Consider the following 22,206-nt stretch of genomic DNA (forward strand, 5'->3'; position numbering starts at 1 on the left):
ATAATATTTGTATATGCCAATTAGGCCTGTCTCCCGATCCCTTTAAAGTTGAATAACATCATTTAATCCTCAAATGTACATAACGTGTCTGGTTGAAATTCCATTTTCAAAATAACTTGTTTAGATTCCTTTTAAACGCTGTCTAATAACTGTTATATTTTACATCATTCCAACGGTAACAAAAACCATACGATAAAGATTTTTACGTCCAATAATAAAACCATACAAAATAACACACTTACTATCATTGTTTGTTTAATATTATTCATGTCTTAAAATATAATGTTCATTTGATTTAAAAAAGAAAGATAGACGATGACTAATTTTGAGCAAATATTAAAGACGGGTACTCCACCAGCGAACATCGCATCAAACGGGCACCTGTCATTTTGGGATTAGAGTTGTCTACCCTTGATAACCCAAATATTATACAGGTGTTCTTTTGTCAGATATTCAGTGTTGACTTGGTTATATATATCCAAGATAAAGCTTGGGTATTCAAAGTGGTATGAAGATATAAATTGCTTGTTCGACTATCCCGATTTAAGAAAATATCATTTGAAAACACAGCTGATGAAAGATACTCTTTGTATCAAAACTCACATTGTTTCCGATTATATATATGAACGTGATGTCATATATCACGCAACTATAACTCAATCTGGTACAAAATGTACATTTTAAATTTAGTTTTACATTGGTACAGCTTTAAAATGTAACCTGTTTTTAAACCATGAGATGATGACACATATCTAGTACGAGATGCGTCCAAGCGGGTCAGGGAAATAATATCGATGGAGATACGCCATCTAGCGGAATTTGTACAAACTAACACGGAGTTTAACGAAGCAGTCAGTCGGCAATGTACGCTTGTTTCCGATCACGGTTTCACTCAAACGAAGGGTCACGAACGACTGTGAGTTGCCTGTGACGTCAAGGGATTTTCCCGAGTAGAACTGTGGATGAGTCATCCCGAGAAATGAACATCAGCACCCAATCATATTTCCTATAAGCTCAGGACACCGTCGTTTGTTTCGACAGACAACCGCTGGTCCCGGGGACGAACCACCACACCTATAGGGGATAACGCCCCTCCGGACGGGCGATATCTTCTCGACCAATTTTGAGGCGATTTTTCAAGATGGCGGCCCCGAAAAGACCGGGTGACAGTCAAGGTAGAGTTGCTCACTGATCTAGTTTGGGAATCCGTTGTCGTGCCCCACTATTTTTGGTTACTATGACTCATTAAGTTGTATGACTTCATGCAAAGTTACGCTACGGCTTGGTTAAAGCCCTACTGACGGTCATTGATAATCGGTTTACTAGCCTCGTAATCACATTTCCGCTTGGTGTGAAATGTTTATTGAATCTGTCAAAAGAATGAAGTGTAAATTTCGTGTTTATTGTTGTTGATCCGTGAAAAGAAACCAGATATTGAATCTCAAAAATAGACGATAAATTCAATATTATCCCATCATTTGTCTTCAATTATTAGGATGATTCTTATATTTTGAGAAAACCAACAAATAACCAAATAAAATATGGAACGAAAAGACATTGTGAAATATCACTTTGTTCTTGCTGACGTCCCACGTCCTAATTATCACCACATGAAACTGTCAGGCTTGGCATGGTTTGCCTGTTGTTTCTATCGAAACAGATCTTGTCTTGATTCAAATATATTATATTTATAAGATCCACAGCCATCATACTCAGTTATCCATCAATATATTTATCAAAGTGTTTAATTTGAGAGAAAAGAATGTTATTAAAATTCACAGTTGCTATGTGTTGGATGTCTCTACAATCAAATAATATATTGGTGTTTAACCTTACGTTTACATGCGTCTATGTTGTGTAATAGTGGTAGTAATTGGGGTAGTGTGTTTGGAAATGATGACAGGTTGTATGAAGACTTTCACATTTTGAGGGATGAGGAAATATGTAAACCTCTTTCTGAAAAGCGAACATTAACATGGTTTTCGTCTATGTGCATTATGTAGTTAATGTATGCACAGTTGAAGCATGGGTACTATAACTTGTTCTTTTCATATGCTCTTTATGCAACCTTAAATATCTTATGTACATATTTATGTTTTAAAGATGACTTTCGTAGACAATATTTTACCATTAGTGCAGGTTAATGAACAACATTGAAAAAGGATTTGTATTACCGGGTTTTATGTAACACAGAAGTGTTCACCCAATAGATACAAATGTATAGAATGGAAGTGAGGAACATACATAGACTGTGTCCCTTGGAACACACAGTAATGTTCACTCTTCAGAATTCGTGACAAGAAAAAGAAAGTTCATGTAATTAGAGTAATCATTAAACCTTATTGTACAGTCTGCAACATCATTACATAACTTTACAGGACCCAACAAAAGGACCCTTGAAATTATAAATTGGGGTTCCTGTAGACATTTAATTTTGTCGGTCAAGGTAAAACCATGGTATTATATCTTCACTAGGTGTAGTGCTCATTCACCATGATCAAGGAACAGATCTGGTCTTGAAATGCTTGAGATTGTAAATTTATGTAATAGATCAGTGTACGCTAAAGTACTGTCGGAAATAGAAAAATACTGTAGTTTCTCATTTATCTCTACAATTTATGTAGTTGATATGTGCAAGTGTGAAATATCTGTTAAACTAAGTTCGGCCTAACTACAAGTCTCAGTGGTAGGGACATAAGAAACGTAGAAAATGGACTTAACTGAGGAGAGATTAGTGCAGAAATGAGCAATGCAGTTTTTTTCTAAGTCCAAAGCGATTTATTTGGAACAGACCATGGCTTTATGCAAATTAGTGTATGCGACGATATTGTATTACAAAGGACACTTTTTGAATGCCCAATTTGAAATTAGACGTAGCTTCATTATAAACGATAGCTGGCGTAAAAAATAATAACTTACATGCTGAAACTATTAAGGATGTAGCTACCATGGAGTCTCACTGTCACTATAAAAAGAAACAGATAGGAGGGTTTGTCTCAAAAGCAAAACCGATTGTTGGGGTCGGGCTTGGGGATAGAGATATCAGCTAAGATAAGATAATCCTGTAGGGAAAATATACTGGGGAAGTACACAGCATGTCATAACAATTTACAAATAATATCATCCAGTCCTGTCGATCTTCGCGATCGGGTGATCATGCCACCTAATACATTCAATACGATGCGTCTCTATGGTTATCAGGTATCATACTCTTTTAGTTTTACATATCACAACATAAACTTCATGAAAGAAAGACACGTAAGATGTTAATCGATAGATGAGGCATAGTCAACACACATGAAAAAGCACAAAATATCTTTGAGATGACCCCTTGTGCTTGTAGGCAGCATGTGCATTTCATGCCAGGTGAGTTGACAGTCCGTCGTCATACCTGGCTCAGTGACCTAATTGCCATCTATAGTCTGATCTATAGTTTTCAGCAGCTATTCATATTTTTTCTAAGTTTTGCCCGATTTTACGAGTAAACATGCTTTTCTGGATATTCTATTACGCATCCCACTGAATGCCAAGTTAGGCCGAAGTGGGTTATTTCGACATTTGCTATTTGCAGTTGTGTAAATTTTAGGGATACAGAGTAACAGCCTAAAAACATTTTTTTTCGATTTCCGACAGTACTTTAGTACAGTGCTTCTCTAGGCAGTAGTGTAAACCATCAGTCTAGTACAATCTCTTTCTGTCCAGTATGCTCAGTTCTCCTCCCCCCCATCCAAATGAACATTGATTACCTTTATGATACTTGTGTTTCCTTTAACAACCCATTGTTTCCCTTGCATCCCAACTATCTCTGCATACCATCATTGTTGTAGCTATTTTTACCATTAAATTACATCCGTCCTAAACCATGTTGTAAATTGGCCATCTGTTTGGCATTGTAAACACAATATAAAAACAAAAAAATACTTACTGATCCGTACATTTCAGATCCATGTTGCCATGAACATGATGAAACACAATTATGTTTTTTGACCTCCACTAGCATGGCTAATGATATCCCATTTTGAGTGAGCATGTCTGCAATGTGTGGTTGTTGTTTTTCATTAGATCTTCAATGTGTACATTGTGTATAAATATTACAATATATCCTGGTATACATGCCGTGTGAAAGGTGAACATCATCTCATGTTTATGAGGAAATGACTGTGTAAAATTGTCTTTCTGTCCAGTATGCAAAAAATGTAAAACAATAACTTTTGCTGAAATGACTGATACATTCAAACATTTTTATTAATGTGTTAAATAATGTCACTGTAAGTGTTCAAAGTTAAAAGGGGTGGTTGGACTTGCATTTTAAAGACTTTTTTTTCACATTCTTTGTATTCATTTCACTTCAGCAGGTGTAGATACATATGTCATATCATTGTTTTACAAATCATATACAGTGATGCGCTCATAAGATGGACATGTCAGGTGTATAATTATATCTGTAATACATTGTTCAGAGGTTTCCATTTGGAATTAAATTTAGGCAAAGCATTGTTCTTACAAGCAATAATTCTTTCTACTTTTTACACATCCTTGACGATATTAGCGAGACAGTCAATGGATAGTTCATTCTGTTTAATACTTGAAGAATGAATATATTTTTGGCCAACAGGATAATGTGTGTTGCTAGTAGACTAGCTGAACTGTTGCAAAAGAGAATGTCTTGATCAGAAATGGGATGCAAAAAAATGTAAAACAATAACTTTTGCTGAAAAAGACTGATACATTCAAACATTTTTATTAATGTGTTAAATAATGTCACTGTAAGTGTTCAAAGTTAAAAGGGGTGGTTGGACTTGCATTTTAAAGACTTCATTCATCTCATCAAATGCCTGGGTTCAATTCCCCATTGGCTACAATGTATGAAGCCCATTTCTAGTGTCCCCATCATGATATTGCTGAGAGTGGCATAAAAGCCAGCTAACCCACATGCTTACTTAGAATGAATTAAAAGTTCTTCAAGTTGTCCATCTTGTCTTTACCATGTGTAACAAATTGGGTTCCATGGATTAAAATGCTACTGGTTGAGAAGAAATCCTGATAAATGTTTAAATTCTATTGTCTGATTTTTGTACATCAAGTTCATTAGGCCTTTTATTTTAATTGATATAAGTTTATGAAAATATGTCTTTATTTTTTTCAATTGTTTGGCTAAGATCTGCTTTTCCAACTTAACTTTCAAGTTTAAGTGTTGTCCCTTATGGACTAAACTTTGTTGTCATTAGGCATATTGATGAATAATGTCAAGATATCCAAATGTTTCAAACTTCGTATGTGCACAATTCGTTTTGTTAATTGTAGGTTCTGTATACTAAAGATATCATTCATAATCATATGGTGTAAGATTTGTTTTGACATTTTAATTAGAATACAAATTGACACCATGCATACCATGCTTACACTAAGTTACAGTGTGCTAAGTATTGCATCTCAAGTTGTTACAGCCATTGAATCTCCAATTTAGGCTTCAAAGTGTTTGGTGGTCATGGCTAGCACTAACTAAACTACTCCAAATGATGAAGTCATGAAACATTGAACTCAAGCTTTACACCTTAAACACATAATGCAAGCATGGACACCGCTTTTTAGAAAAATGATGCATTCTGTCGAATTAATTATTGTTACACAAGTGCTAGATAATGAAATTGCATTTGTTAATTATTTTGATATCTTTTAGTTAGTATCAAATGATGGTGTGGGGATGTGCACGCATGCATGTTCTGAAAACTCATGTATCATGTTTGATCAAACAAGTATGGATTTCTCAATATACCCACATTTGAATTCAGGTGAAGCAAGTGTTCTGTTGTTAGTCTTGGTGCAGTCATTACTTTTTGATCCTTGTCTTTTTAGAAATTTGAAAGATCATTTCATTGTCTCTTAATATCAGAATTGAATAATTAACCCAGCTTACTTGATTGTAGATAACGAAAGATGTAATGTTATTAAAAGAACTTTTGTCTTTTTAATTTTTGTAACACTGAATGTAACCATTTTAAGAGAGAGCTCTCTTTTTGGAAAGATTTCCATAAACTCCAGAAACATAGTAAGACTTGTTATATGTGTTATATTGAAGAAACCATCTTGATGACAAATCCACACTTGTTTAACATAATTATTATCATGACATATTGTATTAAGAAAGGTAGGATACAAAAGGTATGACAACTTATACTATGATTATACATTTTGGTGTAGGTACACAACAGTGTTTGTATAAGAACAACAGTATAAGGACAACAGTATAAGAACCTGTACCAAAAAGTCCTATAATATAATCATGATAATAAAGAAGTTCTCATCCATTAAGTATCCTACTTTCTTATTAGTCGTCAGTTTATAAAATGCCAATCAAACAGGTCATTGTGTATTGTTCATATTGTTGATATTACTTCATCATGTGGACAATACATGGTACTTTATCTAATGAGGATTTATTCTCCAGTATTTTCAGTTCATAGACGTAAGGATTTACACCTGGATTTCAACTCGCATTTTGGTCCTGCTCCCTCTCCTTCTCTAGCTGACATGGGCCACACAACTCAAATGTAAGTCGTCGTTGTTTGTTGGTTTTGTTTAACATAGTACTTGGAGATATTCCAGCTATATGACTGTTATAATCAAGATTGGACCAGACAGCCCAGTGATTGACGTCATGAGTTACAATCTACATAACTGGGAAATGATGACATGCTTCGTCTATGTCAGCAAGTCTGACCACCTGATTTCGTTAGTTGTGCAGTCTGTAAATAATCAGGCAATCCAGTGATTGACGTCATGAACATCAAGTTCTAACCGGATCTTCATGGGTTCATAATTGTGGGCCTGCTTTCAGCCATGGATAGCGACCTAGTGGATGTTAAATGCAATATGGCATTGGCTGGTAAAACCAAATCTGACCATGGTTACAATCCTAATCATGGGTACAATGTGTGAATGCATTCATTTCTGGTGTTGGTTTGTCGCATGTTGCTGGAATATTGCTTTAATCGCATATCATAAAACCACAAACTCAGTCAGTCAGTCAGGCTCATAATTGTGTGTTCACACATGTCATGAGTCTTTTGCGTGGCTTTGCTGAAATTGCATAATGTTTGAGTATGTGCCATACAGTTGAAAACATGCCAGAACCACAATCAGGTGGGCATGAATCTCCTGATTATGTTTCCAGCCACGTTGAGGACGTGCTGTGAGAAATTTTATACACGGCAAACAATTTGGAAACAATACCATGTATCAACCTTGTCAGCAAGCCTGACAACTGATCCTGTTAGTTGTGTCTAACAACAAGCGTGGGTTGCTAAAGACCAGTTCTAACCTGGATCTTCTTGAGTTCATAATTGTGGGTTCATACATGTCATACATGCTGTGGATCACTGNTGAATGTCTGGTCCAGACTTGATTATTTACAGACCCCGTCATATAGCTGGAATATTGCCGAGTGTGGCGTAAAAGTAAACTCGCTCACTCTTTTCTGAAGTTGCATAATACAAAGTTGTGATGCCGAGCAATGCCAGAAACCTGCAATAGTAGGTTTGAATCCCAATTCACCCGATTTTTTGAAGGTTTCATCCCACATCAGGTTCACATTATATGGAACATTGTTCAAAGTGGCATTGAACCCAACTTACTCATTCACTTTGATGTGAGGAAGAAACTACATTAAAGCTGTGGATCTTTCTCCGGCCTCAGAAATTTGTCTTTCATACTAGTTCGGAGTACAATTGTAAACCATTAGTTCTGTGTTTATATTTCTGTCATTGTCATATGGATCCAATTTGTATCATTATTCACTAGCCCCAAGGAAGTACCATGAAAATGGTTGCTTTTGGCCTGAAATAAGATCTTAACATGATGGTGTTTAGTTTTGTATTTTTATGTTACCACTGAACAATTGTTTTGAAATTAATTCTTCAATATTTGATGTGTTTGCAGAAATTGTAGTGTAATTGGTAATGTATTGTCCTCTTCTGCCAAAGTTAAAAAATAGTTTGTCAAAACTTTTAATTTTTATGGACATATTTAATATATTTTCAGTGAAAGAATTCGTTCACGAGGTAATTTGGAAAAGTCTACTGGAAAATTGCAGATTTCTCCTGAACAGGTAGGTATTATCTATGTACATGATAAGTATCTCTTATTTTCATATTGTTCCAAATTCTAAATGAAAGACTTATAAAAGACCAGTGTAATTGAACTCTGAGGTTGAAGTTAAATTACCATGATTAATATAGATAAGATATAAATCTTAACAATTTTGTCACTTTTCCATTCTTAATCATTACATGTGTTTTGTTATTGATGAAATGATATAAGGGGGAAATATTATATTCAAGAGAAATGAAATTATATATGTTTTTTTTTTTTACTGATTCATGATTTTACCAGAATGCAGAAATGTCTTCATCGTCATCCACATCATACTGCTTTGTAGTAGGTTGCCAGACTTGGTTTTGTAACAACTCTTTCGGCATAATTCTAGCTGTAGCTCACCTGGGAACTTCAAGAATCAGTTCACTTGTTGTATCAGTGTGAGAAAAAGAAACTGAACAAAGTGAAGAGCCAGTGCTTTGGCCACAGGGCCAAAAAAACAACTACTCACCTATTAGTCGAGGCTAGTAAAAATTGAGATGGATTAGTGATTTTCTGTACAATATCTTCTTTCACACAAGCAATTTGTAAGAAATAAGCTAAGCTGTGGACCAGTTGGATACCCTGATGTCTGTCCGACGGTCACCTCCATACACGATTGTGACGAGGAAGGATTTCCAGAGCGTCATTCTGTTTTCAGTGTCACAGTAACTGATCGTTGACCCTGAATGGAGTAAGGTGTCCTTTATATGGAGGGGGGTGGTGGGGTAGCCTAGTGGTTAAAGCGTTGGCTCCTCACGCCGAAGACCCGGGTTCGAATCCCCACATGGGTACAATGTGTGAAGCCCATTTCTGGTGTCCCCTGCCGTGATGTAGCTGGAATATTGCTAAAAGCGGCGTAAAACCAAACTCAGTCAGTCAGTCAGTTTATATGGTGATATTGTGCTTTAGTCTGGCTAATTTCGTAATAATATAATCATTTCATGGATTGCCAATCAACCGCTGGTTCGTCATAGGAGCATCGCCATTGTGTAGCTGTAACACGGCTGACTATGGTGAAAATCCCGAATCCCATCATCATCCTCATCATCACCAGTCTCAGCAACACCTGTGATAACATCATCGAGTACCTCAATCATCCGTGAAACTGTTGCGAGATGCAAACAACATCACAAAATGAAATCCTGTTTGTTTTTCAGATTTATGATTTCACTGCTGATGATTTAGCCGATTATGGGGAAATAGGCCGAGGGAATTATGGCACTGTTAATAAAATGGTTCATATCAAGAGTAACACAAACATGGCAGTAAAGGTATGTTTTCTGCATTGTTTTTTCAGACATTTGATTTCACAGCTGACGATTTAACTGATTTGGGAGAGATAGGGCGAGGCAATTATGGCGTTGTAAATAAAATGCTTCATGACAGAAGTGACACAATTATGGCAGTGAAGGTATGAATTGAGTGAAGATTGGCCGTTCCAAATGTGCCTCACACCTCTGCACGTTCAGCTAACTTCTTGTATGCATGTCTACTCCTTCCGACACTTTTGTGTCAATTTAATGAAAGGGGCCCGTTGGCCACTACATTGTATTCGATTTCCTTGCACTTTGGTCCAAACAGACATCACTAACACTGTTGTTGTTTGCATGTAGTTTTGAAATTGATCAGGGAAATGGAAACATGTATCATGCGATTAATTTTGAACAAGCATGCCAGTGTTGGAATGAGCCTGTTAGTTGCATGAATAGATGTGTGTTCGTTGTGGATGTTTTGTCTTTGTTGATGTTGTTTTTTGGTTTTCACTGTTTATTTGCATCATCACTCAAAATTAACGTCTTTGAGTTCCCCTTTAGTTACAACTGCTTTAACAAATTCGAATAATGTCATACTTTAATTAGAGAAATTAATTGTGTAGTGTAATGTTTTTGGATGTGGTTTAGCTAAACTAAAAGTAGTACTGTTGTTGTTTTTTGTTACTAATATATTACATTACAGGCAGCATGAAATTTGCAATTTGTGTGTTTGTTGATTTCATCATTTGTGTATTTAATTGAATGCTTGAGAGCTGCTTGTTTTTGTGTTCAAGACACCAAATTAAGGAAACATGTCTTTTGTGTTGTTCTGGCATGCTTTTGTCCTGTTTTGCCAGTATGCAGGACCCAAAAATGTAAACACTTTTATCCTATAGCGGTGCATGTGTAGTTTTCCGGATTAGAGATGAAAATGACATTGCATCATGTTTACACCTTAAAACATTAATGTTCTAATGATGAGGGCAAGTCTATTTCTGAATCATAATGCATGCCTTTTTGTTTTACTTGACCAGAATGTACTTTATTAACTAAGGGAAATAACTCAGTAGTCATACAAAGTGCAGACCACTAAAATAATTCTTTGTGTGTAGTTGGTGTTAGGGTATTGTATATTGCTCTTTTTGCCCTTTCAAATAAATTTTGATGTATTTTGTATCAGTTCTGATGTCTGTTTCTTGCTGCAAAAGTTATATACTGGCATCCACATATTTTGTTCTGTATTAGGACAATTGCATGTCAGTATCAACATAGTGTGTTCAAGTTTTGTTTTATGGTTTCATTTGCAATTTTGTTGGTTTCTTTTTTTTGTAGAAATTATTTTCTTCAAGGACACACCTGCTTTATTCATAACTCATTTGTCTCTTATGAAAACTGTGTGTGGCCAGGACAATCTGGTTGTTTAATTTAAAAAAAAAAGATAAATCCATTTTTAAAAGGGTCCCCTTAATATTGAATAAGCACAAAAACTGTGTAAAATTATGTTTTACTCCCTCACCCTGTTCACGATTCACCTGTTCTCTTGATAAAGAGAAAAATAGCTTCACAAATTTTGGTGTTGCCTGATGACCACTGACTCTACAATATTACCTGTGCCCACTTAGTTACAAGGAAGCAAACAAATTTAAAAATTTAAATCCATGCTACATAGCTACTGGTTGGATAAAATCTGCAAGATGTCGGCTCATTTATTTTGATGGCTCAAGGGATTCTGGTTGAGTAGGTCACCAGGTACTTATCCTTTGATCAAAGAGCGACTGAATGATATAATGATCGTATGGTTGTAAAACCATCATGGCTGACCATGTTGACTGTGGCAACGTCAGTGACAGGTTTGCTTGGCCCAGACTCAGAATTAACTGTACAGCGTTAAATCAAATGAATAAAATAGAGACTTGTGTTTGATTTGTAAGAGGTTGAAGGTTGAATGTATACTGACATGGATATGTTGTGTTTGGCTTGCAGCGGATCCGCTCGACTGTAGACGAGAAGGAGCAGCGTCAGCTCCTCATGGACCTGGATGTGGTCATGAGGGCCAATGACTGTAAATACATCGTGCAATTTTATGGTGCTTTGTTCAAAGAGGTGGGTTGTCATGTTTCCTGATTTGTGCTATAAAGGTTCTTTTGAATTGGGGCGGTGGGGTAGCCTAGTGGTTGAAGTATTTCCTTGTCATGCTGAAGGCCTGGGTTCGATTCCCCACATGGGTACAATGTGTGAAGCCCATTTCTGGTGTCCCCTGCCGTGATATTGCTGGAATATTGCTAAAATGGTGAAAAACCATGCTCACTCACTCACTCTTTTGAATCAGTACATGTTATAAATTTGCAACCAATTATGAAACACTGTTAAACCTCATTATCTATGGGACCAGTTCTGTGTATAATATGTAGTTTATAATTATCATGAAGAAGTTGACATCCATAAATTCCTCTCCTGTATGTGTATGACACATCTAAATGCCATTTGAACAGTGGGGTAGCTTAGTGGTTAAAACGTTCGTTGGTCATGCTGACAACCCGGGTTTAAAATCCCCACAATGGGTACAATGTGTGAAGCCCACATCTGGTGTTCTCTGGGGTGAAAGTGCTGGACTATTGCTACACACTGGTTGAGACCATACTCCTTCACCCTAAATGCCATTCAAAGACATCAACGTGAGGATGCCATTCAAAGACACCAGGGGCGGTGGGGTAGCCTAGTGGTTAAAGCGTTGGCTCATGGAGGATGCCATTCAAAGACACCCGAGACCCGGGTACGAATCCCCACATGGGTACAATTTGTGAAGCCCATTTCTGGTGTTCCCCCACCATGATGTTGCTGGAATATTGCTAAAAGCGGCGTAAAACCAAACTCACTCAGTCAGTCAAAGACACCAACATGAGGATGCCATTCAAAGACATCAACGTGAGGATGCCATTCAAAGACACCAACATGAGGATGCCATTCAAAGACACCAATGTGAGGATGCCATTCAAAGACACCAATGTGAGGATGCCATTCAAAGACACCAATGTGAGGATGCCATTCAAAGACACCAAGATGAGGATGCCATTCAAAGACACCAAGATGAGGATGCCATTCAAAGACACCAACATGAGGATGCCATTCAAAGACACCAACATGAGGATGATGCAGAATATTCATCAATGGAGGGGTGGGGGTTGGGGGGTACAAAACCATCCTCCAAACAGTCACAACGTCAGTCACTGGTTTGTTTGGTCCACAAATTATTTCCAGTGAAGTCATTTTGTTGGAATATTTCTTATGTGATAGCATGTTATTCAGATTTTTTCACATTTAATAATTTTATCTTGTATGTTTTGCAGGGAGATTGTTGGATATGCATGGAGCTAATGGACGTGTCTCTAGACAAGTTCTACCGCTTTGTGTATGGGGAGTTGATCAGCTCAATACCAGAAGAAATATTAGGGAAAACAACAGTTGCCGTAAGTTGTTGATGTAACTCTGTACTCATCTGTGGGGTAGCCTAGTGGTTAAAGCATTCATCACACCGAAGGCAAATCCCCACATGGGTATAATGTGTGAAGCCCATTTCTGGTGATGTTGCTGGAATATTGCTAAAAGAGGCGTAAAACCATACTCAGTCAGCAGTCACACCGAAGGCACTGGTTCAATTCCCCACATGGGTACAATGTGTGAAGCCAATTTCACCAGCTGTGATTTTGCTGGATTATTGGTATAAGCGGCGTAAAACCCGTACTCTCATTGTACTTGTCACTGGAACAAGGTTGTTCAAGAAGCTATCACATATTATGTGTACAAAATTAAATCTTTGAAGGAGGGAGGCTTTGGGGAAGTGAAATTCACTATCATCTTTACTTGGTAAAATTCTGGCATCTACTTACGGTTATGCACATTTATCTTTTGTGATGCGAGGCTTACACATTCTCATTTGTTTCTTCTTTGCAGTTATTATTTACTATCTGATTATTTTCTGTTTTCCTTTACAGACTGTCAAAGCATTAAATTACCTGAAGGAAAAATTAAAGATCATTCATCGAGGTGAGTAAAATTTGTCTATAATTGTGTTAGTTATTGACTGAAGGAGATTCCGTGTTGTAGTGACTAGTGGTTGTATGAAGCCGCTTAGTGGATTGGGTGGTCACACTCAGTGACTGGGGCGGTGGGGTAGCCTCGTCACGCCAAAGACCCGGGTTCGATTCCCCACATGGGTACAAGGTGTGAAACCCATTTCTGGTGTCCCCAGCCGTGATATTGCTGGAATATTGCTAAAAGCGGCGTAAAACCATACTCGCTCACTCACACTCAGTGACTGAGTGATAGTGTGTCAACATACACCAACGTCTTGAGTCAGTAATCATGGTATCAGTTGTCTGGATTTATCGATTATTTAGAGACTTTTATATAACATTGAATAAGAATTGAATATATAGCCCCAAAACACTTGCGTAAATATGTCTTAACATTTGCAAAAGACATGTATCTTGCATTTATCAAAATCATGCACAGTTTCGTCTTGTTATTCAAGTGGCAAATTTAAAAATAAACACCAGTATGAAATCTGTGCATTATGCTTGCAATATTTTGTAATACATGCGAAATACGTAAATCATTATTACAATAATCATAACACAAATGCAGAGTCTCACGTGATGCAGAAATGTGTGTCCAGTATAATCAATGTATAGATTTAAAGCAGAAAAATATATGTAAAGCATCCTGAGGATGTTTAATAATATTCACTGCACCAAATTCTCGACATAATTCTTCCATGATTAAATAAATTATTAATGGTTACAGTAGTCTACACCATTTCATTACTGAACGGAACCCTTCAGGGTCTCCAGGATCCCTAGTTTTGCAGGTTAAAGTAAAACACAGGCCATTACTGTTGTTAACTTGTGTGTTTCAGATGTAAAGCCCTCCAACATTCTGCTGGACAGAAAGGGCAGCATCAAACTCTGTGATTTTGGCATTAGTGGGCAGCTCGTAGACTCCATAGCTAAGAGCAGAGATGCAGGGTGTCGACCTTACATGGCTGTGAGTATGCAAGAAAATATTTGTCAGGAATAGCATGATTAATGCCTTAAAATTACAGAAGTCATTACAAGTTCAAACATGATTCCAAGTGTCAATCATCTTCACATGCTTTAGAAACAGGAAGTTCAAGCTTCGTTCTATCAGTATGTTTTCTTTAATTGGTATTCTGATAGTCTTAACAACTCAAAATTGGCTTACATCATTGTAATGTCTAAAGGGAACTTCCATTTGATTTGTATCTATTTTTTTGTCAACTCTTTATTGAGCACAGTCGAATAATCATTCCTTTTCTCATCACAAAACTCTTTGTTAAACTTTGTCCATCACTGCCAACAGACTATAAGTCTGGGGCATATTTCTTACTGAACGTTTGATTTTAATTGTCTTCCCACCCTCCCCCTCAAGATGATGCACACTAACATGCTAGGAATTGTTCTCCGATAAAGTTGGCTAGAAACTTTAGTAACCCACTTTATGCTCTTTTCACAGCCGGAGAGGATAGATCCTAAAGCTTCCCACAGGGGCTACGATGTGCGGTCTGATGTGTGGAGTTTAGGCATCACACTAGTATGTACCTTCATCCTTTTATCTGGATTCTGCAACAGGATAGGTGACCAGTGCCTTATCAGGAAACCAATCTAATTAAAGTCCAGTGATAAATCTACAAATTAAACTGTCGGCTGAGTTGAATATCAATGAGTCCATTCTGAATTCTAAGATGCCTAGCGGTTAAAACAATCAAAAAAAAATACATTATCAGACAATAAAGGTATAGTTTTTTGCTGACGTAACAATTGAATGACGTTATCCTGTCACTGCATCATTTTAGTCTGCCCCCTTGTAATCGAACCATTTTACATTACGTCACAATGTAAGCGACGTCACGATGCATGTCAGTTGTCATCGCCTCCTACACTAAACTACTCCGTTGTATCACGTTTCTTGGTTTGCCGTTGCTTCACGCAGCTAACAACACTGGTGAAAACATTACGTTTATGTTTTACGACGGTTAAATGTGTCAATTCGACTCACTAGTTTTCAGCGACACGGTAACGTTCGCAATGTTTACATTCCCACAATGCAATCGTGGAATGTCGCTTTCCACTCAGCTTCATCTGGATGTACTGATGTAAACTTACGTTGGTAGTAGAAATGCAACGTTCATATTGCCCCATATGGTTTACGTTAATGACAGCTGTAATTAAGTAATTCAGAGAAGATATTTAATCCGAACGTAAACCGTCATCAAACTGTTATCATTTGGGTTTTTTCTGGTAACGTTCGTCTTAACGTAGGGGGGCAGACACATCAATAGAACAGCGCGCCAGTTAGCCCTGTGCGAGCATTCTTAATTTAGGTCACCGACACCGTCGTTTGTTTTCTGCCTTAAATTAATCGTAATTATCCTTAGAAAGTATTACATTTGGCATCTTAGAAAAGAAATAAATGAGTCCCTTATAAAAGTTAATGCCACAAATATTATTCAAACTGGTTTGTTGTTACTGTATATAGGTTACACAGGTGAGTCTTACTGGTCTGGGATATTTCACTTTCTGGGCGCATCTCGACTGCTATATTATAATAATAACACAACAGAAACCAAGATCTTATACAAATTAAGCTTGCTTCCGGTTGACTGCTTACTTATTGTCAGCCAATTAGCTGTCACGTTTTGAAGAAAATGGTCATTTTTAGACACATATTTTCCAGGAGTACATGGACTGATTGAAGAGACTTTTGTATGATTACATGCACACATTATTAGCCATCTATTCTTTATTGATAATGGTGATAATGCCTCTCCACAATAATTATCATTAGTGTTTCATCAAAAGAAAAAAAATATTAGTCCTGCCAGAATTTAGGGGGTAGATTGATACCTGAAGTGAGATTTTTTTTGATACTAACGATCAAATATAAAGTTCTAACAAGGCCTTGAGAAGAGGTGGTTGTGACAGCTGAAGGTGACAGTGTCAATCTAAAATGAGCACAGCATATCTGTTCTCTGAATCTCCAAAAGGCCTTGAGAAGCCTAGTGGTTAAAGTGACATGCTGAAGACCTGGGTTCAATCCCCACATTCCAATCAGTGAAGCCCATTTCTGGTGTCCACAGCATGATGTTGCTGGAATATTGCTAAAAGCGTCGTAAAACCAAAACTCAGTCAGTCAGTCCAAAAGTACCTTGAAAATTTTTAGACCCAGATGTAAATAATTAGGGCAGCAACATAACGTTGCAGCAAATATTATACACCCAACTGTTTCTGAGCATCTTGATATCTTTGCCCAAACTTGAGTTCCATTGTTGCGTGAGGACTGAAAAGACTTGGAAGTGCCCGAATCTCATAAACTAATTGACTTTTCTTTCAGATGGAGCTGTCAACAGGGCAGTTTCCGTATCCCAAGTGGACGAGTGTGTTTGAACAGCTCACACAGGTGGTGCAGGGTCCACCCCCAAAACTGAGACCCAGAGAGAGGTTCTCTGATGACTTCCATGACTTCATTGGCACATGGTGAGTACACACAGTCTTCTGACATTGCTCAGGCTGGCTTCTATCTTCTTGTTCAGTTCTTGTGCAGGTTGTAAGAGTCACCCAGATAGAGAGGGAGGTTAAACTTGATGACTTTATTGATAGAGGGTCATCATGCCCCAGTGGCGTGGATTGTTGGTTTTGTTGGTTGGTCACTTATAAATAATGATATCCCATCCTGTTGGTGGGTGACTTGGTTTATAACCGTGTTCCATCCTGTTGGTGAGTGACTTGGTTTATAACCGTGTCCCATCCTGTTGGTGGGTGACTTGGTTTATAACCGTGTCCCATCCTGTTGGTGGGTGGCATTTGGTTTATAACCGTGTTCCATCCTGTTGGTGAGTGACTTGGTTTATAACTGTGTCCCATCCTGTTGGTGGGTGACTTGGTTTATAACCATGTCCCATCCTGTTGGTGGGTGACTTGGTTTATAACCGTGTTCCATCCTGTTGGTGGGTGACTTGGTTTATAACCGTGTTCCATCCTGTTGGTGAGTGACTTGGTTTATAACCGTGTCCCATCCTGTTGGTGGGTGACTTGGTTTATAACCATGTCCCATCGTGTTGGTGGGTGACTTGGTTTATAACCGTGTTCCATCCTGTTGGTGGGTGACTTGGTTTATAACCGTGTCCCATCCTGTTGGTGGGTGACTTGGTTTATAACCGTGTTCCATCCTGTTGGTGAGTGACTTGGTTTATAACCGTGTCCCATCCTGTTGGTGGGTGACTTGGTTTATAACCGTGTCCCATCCTGTTGGAGGGTGACTTGGTTTATAACCGTGTCCCATCCTGTTGGTGGGTGACTTGGTTTATAACCGTGTTCCATCCTGTTGGTGGGTGACTTGGTTTATAACCGTGTCCCATCCTGTTGGTGGGTGACTGGTTTATAACCGTGTCCCATCCTGTTGGTGGGTGACTTGGTTTATAACCGTGTCCCATCCTGTTGGTGGGTGACTTGGTTTATAACCGTGTCCCATCCTGTTGATGGGTGACTTGGTTTATAACCGTGTCCCATCCTGTTGGTGGGTGACTTGGTTTATAACCGTGTCCCATCCTGTTGGTGGTGGGTGACTTGGTTTATAACCGTGTCCCATCCTGTTGGTGGGTGACTTGGTTTATAACCGTGTCCCATCCTGTTGGTGGGTGACTTGGTTTATAACCGTGTCTCATCCTGTTGGAGTGTGACTTGGTTTATAACCGTGTCCCATCCTGTTGGTGGGTGACTTGGTTTATAACCGTGTTTCATCCTGTTGGTGGGTGACTTGGTTTATAACCGTGTTCCATCCTGTTGGTGGGTGACTTGGTTTATAACCGTGTTCCATCCTGTTGGTGGGTGAATCGGTTTATAACCGTGTTCCATTCTGTCTGCGAGTCATTTGGTTTATAACCGTGTTCCATTCTGTCTGCGAGTCATTTGGTTTATAACCGTGTTCCATTCTGTCTGCGAGTCATTTGGTTTATAACCATGTTCCATTCTGTCTGCGAGTCATTTGGTTTATAACCGTGTTCCATTCTGTCTGCGAGTCATTTGGTTTATAACCGTGTTCGGCGGTTCCATTCTGTCTCGTCAGCAATTAAGAGTCATTTGGGTACAATTTATAAGCCCATTTCTGGTGTTCCATTCTGATATTGCTGGAATATTGCTAAAAGTAAAACCATCAGTAATTGGTTATAACCGTGTTCCAATGAGTCATTTGGTTTATAACCGTGTTCCATTCTGTCTGCGAGTCATTTGGTTTATAACCATGTTCCATTCTGTCTGCGAGTCATTTGGTTTATAACCATGTTCCATTCTTCTTTGTTTGGCATTCTAGAAGTTGGGTAGATGAAGGATGAGGACTATTTTTATGGATATGCAACTTCTTTATTCTGTATAGGTAGACGTTTGACATAGATTCTGTCGCTGTCAAGCAAGTGATCACTTGCTTGACAACGACATTAGAATCTATGTCGAAACGTGCTTGATAACGACATTAGAATCTATGTCGAAACGTCGCCTATACAGAATAAAGAAGTTGCATATCCATAAAAATAGTCCTCATCCTTCATGTTCCATTCTGTTGGCGAGTCATTTGATTTATAACCATGTCCCATCCTGTTGGCGAGTCACTTGGTTTATAACCATGTCCCATCCTGTTGGCGAGTCACTTGGTTTATAACCATGTCCCATCCTTTTGGTGGGTCATTTGGCTGATAAAGTTACTTACACCTGTAGCAAATCATCGCATCAATAAAGACGCTTCGATGTATGTTAGTTTTCTCGATGTACATTAGTTCTCTCGATGTATATTAGTTCTCTTCACTGATGCTACATTTTCTGGAATACCGCTTAAACTGTGAAGGATGTTAACATAAGTGTTGTGTCAGATACTTTCGACAAGCCATTGTGTGGATACCATTTTATGTTTCAGTCTCACCAAGGATGAAAAACAGAGGCCAAAATACAACAAATTGTTGGTAAGAACTCTTTGATTATTAATGAATGCTACAAATTTTAGCCTGTCTGGCATTTAACAGAAGGGGGATAATACAGGGACTGATCAGTGTACTGTCTCGCGTGGGGTATCTCAGTTGGGTAGCGCTGGAAAAATGGCATTAGTCTGGTCTAGTACAAGCAGGACCTCTGAACATCTGGCTTAGAATGGATCTTCAGCATCCCGTGCTTGTCACAAGAGGTGACTAACGGGATTGGGTGGTCAGGCTAGCGGACTTGGTTGACACATGTCATCGTATCCCAATTGCGTAGATTGATGGTCACTATGTCAATCACTTTATTATCTGCTCCAGGCTGGATTATTTACAGACGACCACCCTATAGCTGGAATATTGCTGTGTACGGGATTAAACAACAAACAAATAGTACCAGCATCCACACACTTTTAAGGGAAATAGTATTGAAGGTGACATGTCCTTTTGACATAAACTCCTTCAAACCAAGGTAGGTCCAGGCCCAAGTTTATCATGCTTGCTGAAAGAGCAAATAAAGAGAATCAGTTCCTCATACTTATAGATATTGTTGTAATCAGTGATTTGCTTGGACCAGTTAATTAAGTACAGGTGAGATGAGGTGAAATTGGGTTTAACGTCGTGTGCTTGAGAATATTTCGCTCATATGACGACGTGCATGCGTGTATGTGTATGTGCGGCTGCTTGTACTAGCCCAGACTGAAGCTGGTTTTATAGTGCTAGCCCACTGAGATACCATGCCGCAGTGTAGCAGAAATACCCAACTCAGACACATTATACTGACTCCGAGCCGACCAGTCCTTGTTGTACCCATTAATGCCGAGCGCCAGGCAGGGACCAACAAGTACCATATTTTAACGTCTTTTGGTATGACGAGGTCGGGGGATCGAACCCACAACCTTCCGCTCTCCGGGCGGACGCTCTAACCACTACACCACGGAGGTGGTAAATTAAGTACAGACCACTGTGAGAGTTAAATAGTTGGAATTTTGCCGACTGTTGTATTGCACCCCATTCACTCACTCTTTCACTATAACACCAGGAAACATACCTTGTAGTGAACTGAGCTTGTTTTTCACAGGAGCACAAGTTTATCAAAAGGTACGAAGAAATGGAAGTGGATGTTGGAGCATATGTGTGTGATTTGCTGGACCAGATCGGGAGCTCCCCGAACTCTCAAACAAGTGAAAGTGATCATCCCCTGTCTTAACAAACCACTGTGCCATATCATGGACGAGCAAGAGTTGTATATATTATGTCTTGCGATATTGTGATATTTAATAAGACGGAGAGAAAGGACTCGCAGAGACCTTAAATCGAAACAAAAAACGGTTTGAGATGATTCCATGTTTGATGGACGAGTTGTGAGGAATCCCGAGATGGTTGGACGGACAGACCTCAGTGAATTTAGCATAACATTGCCCCCATAAAGACAGCTATATTACATAATCAACTATGCAGTTTGTAAATTTTTCCGAGATTGCAGTTCTTATGCAAAGGGAGCTAACTCTTGAGTGTTTTCACTGACACTGAAGTGATCTCACGGAGAAGCAGGATTAGCTTAGCAAAGAATGGAATCTCATTGTACTGGACACTCAATGCATATTGTCTTGCAGTAGGAAGTTTTGAAAAAGAGAGTAGTGTTTTGTTAATTTGTACATAGAAATCTGAGGATGTACATTTAGTGTAAACTATGTATATTTTTGGGGGCTGATTATATCAGACCATTGTTGTGATACCGGTCAACAGAACTGTGTATGCAGTGCTTTCCTGTTTAGGAGTATCATTTACATCATCATCGCCAGTACTTCTTGGGTTTGTAAACACTTCGTTCACCCATCTTCTGTTAATATATTGTCAGTATAGTCATGAAATGTGTTGAAAACCAATCAAATGTTTCTGTGTAAGAGTGAATAGCGTCAGATGAGCTAAACTTTGTGTATCCTTTTGGGACTTCACAATTGCTGAGTGCGGCATAAAACTCACTCACTCACTCCACAATTGCCTGGTGTTAAATCGGTGTGTAGAGTAACCCGAACGCCAGACATGTAAATGTATACTACTCAAAACAAGTAAAGAACACATGTCAAAGACATGGGTTTGGTTCCCCACATGGGTACAAAATGTGAACCCAATTTCTGGTGTCCCCTGCCGTATATTGATGGATTTTTTCTAGAGGTGTGACGATACAGAAACGTATCTAGAGGAGTAACAATACGATTCGATTCGATGCATATCACGATATGCTATCCTTAGTTATTTTCTTAAACAAGTATATTTTGATAGCAAGTAACAGTGTAAATTTCAACATAATCGTCAATTTCTAGTGAAAATTCACTACTCTAAGGTCAACAATACATATCACGATACGAAAAAAAAGTATTGATATATTTATTGTCAGATAAAGTATCACGATTATCGATACTATTGATACATCGTCACAGCTCTAAGTTTTTCTAAAAGCAGCAGAACAACACACTCACCATTTGTGCGATGTAAGGTGAATGCTCATCGGTGGGAGTGCTCACTGTTCCTTATCGGTGAGGCCAGGTCATGGCTTGATTGGATGGTTAAAAAACGTGCATTCACAACATATGTTGTAAGGGTATTGACAGGTTCTAGAGGAACGTACAACACACAAACCCATGAAGTACTGGCCATGTTACATTTCAGAGTTGTCATTTATCAATTTGTTGAAAAGAAAAAGAGAGAATGTGCTTATCAAGTCTCATAGTGGCCTAGCCATTTGTTCTGTTAGTAAACTCCTAGATTCCCTCTGTA

The 22,206-nt window shown here is 38.4% G+C and overlaps 1 protein-coding gene across 2 annotated transcripts; it reads left to right on the forward strand.

Annotated features, from left to right (window-relative positions):
• Window positions 1-905: 905 nt before the first annotated feature.
• On the forward strand, window positions 906-22,007 carry LOC124284170 (dual specificity mitogen-activated protein kinase kinase 4-like). 2 transcript variants are annotated; one of them, XM_046720231.1, is made up of 12 exons: window positions 906-1,175; window positions 6,449-6,551; window positions 8,041-8,107; window positions 9,434-9,547; window positions 11,373-11,492; window positions 12,737-12,856; window positions 13,382-13,433; window positions 14,305-14,432; window positions 14,922-14,999; window positions 16,800-16,942; window positions 19,371-19,416; window positions 20,507-22,007. In XM_046720231.1, the coding sequence occupies exons 1-12, from the start codon at window positions 1,142-1,144 to the stop codon at window positions 20,633-20,635; spliced, it is 1,134 nt and encodes a 377-aa protein (XP_046576187.1). In that variant the 5' UTR covers window positions 906-1,141; the 3' UTR covers window positions 20,636-22,007. The 2 variants fall into 2 exon arrangements, with proteins under 2 accessions (XP_046576187.1, XP_046576188.1); XM_046720232.1 differs by lacking the exon at window positions 9,434-9,547 and adding an exon at window positions 9,294-9,407 and having other exon boundaries at window positions 907-1,175.
• Window positions 22,008-22,206: the final 199 nt, after the last annotated feature.

This window comes from Haliotis rubra, unplaced genomic scaffold (assembly GCF_003918875.1).
Source record: "Haliotis rubra isolate DU_JTF1 unplaced genomic scaffold, ASM391887v1 Scf33, whole genome shotgun sequence".
NCBI lineage: Eukaryota > Metazoa > Mollusca > Gastropoda > Lepetellida > Haliotidae > Haliotis > Haliotis rubra.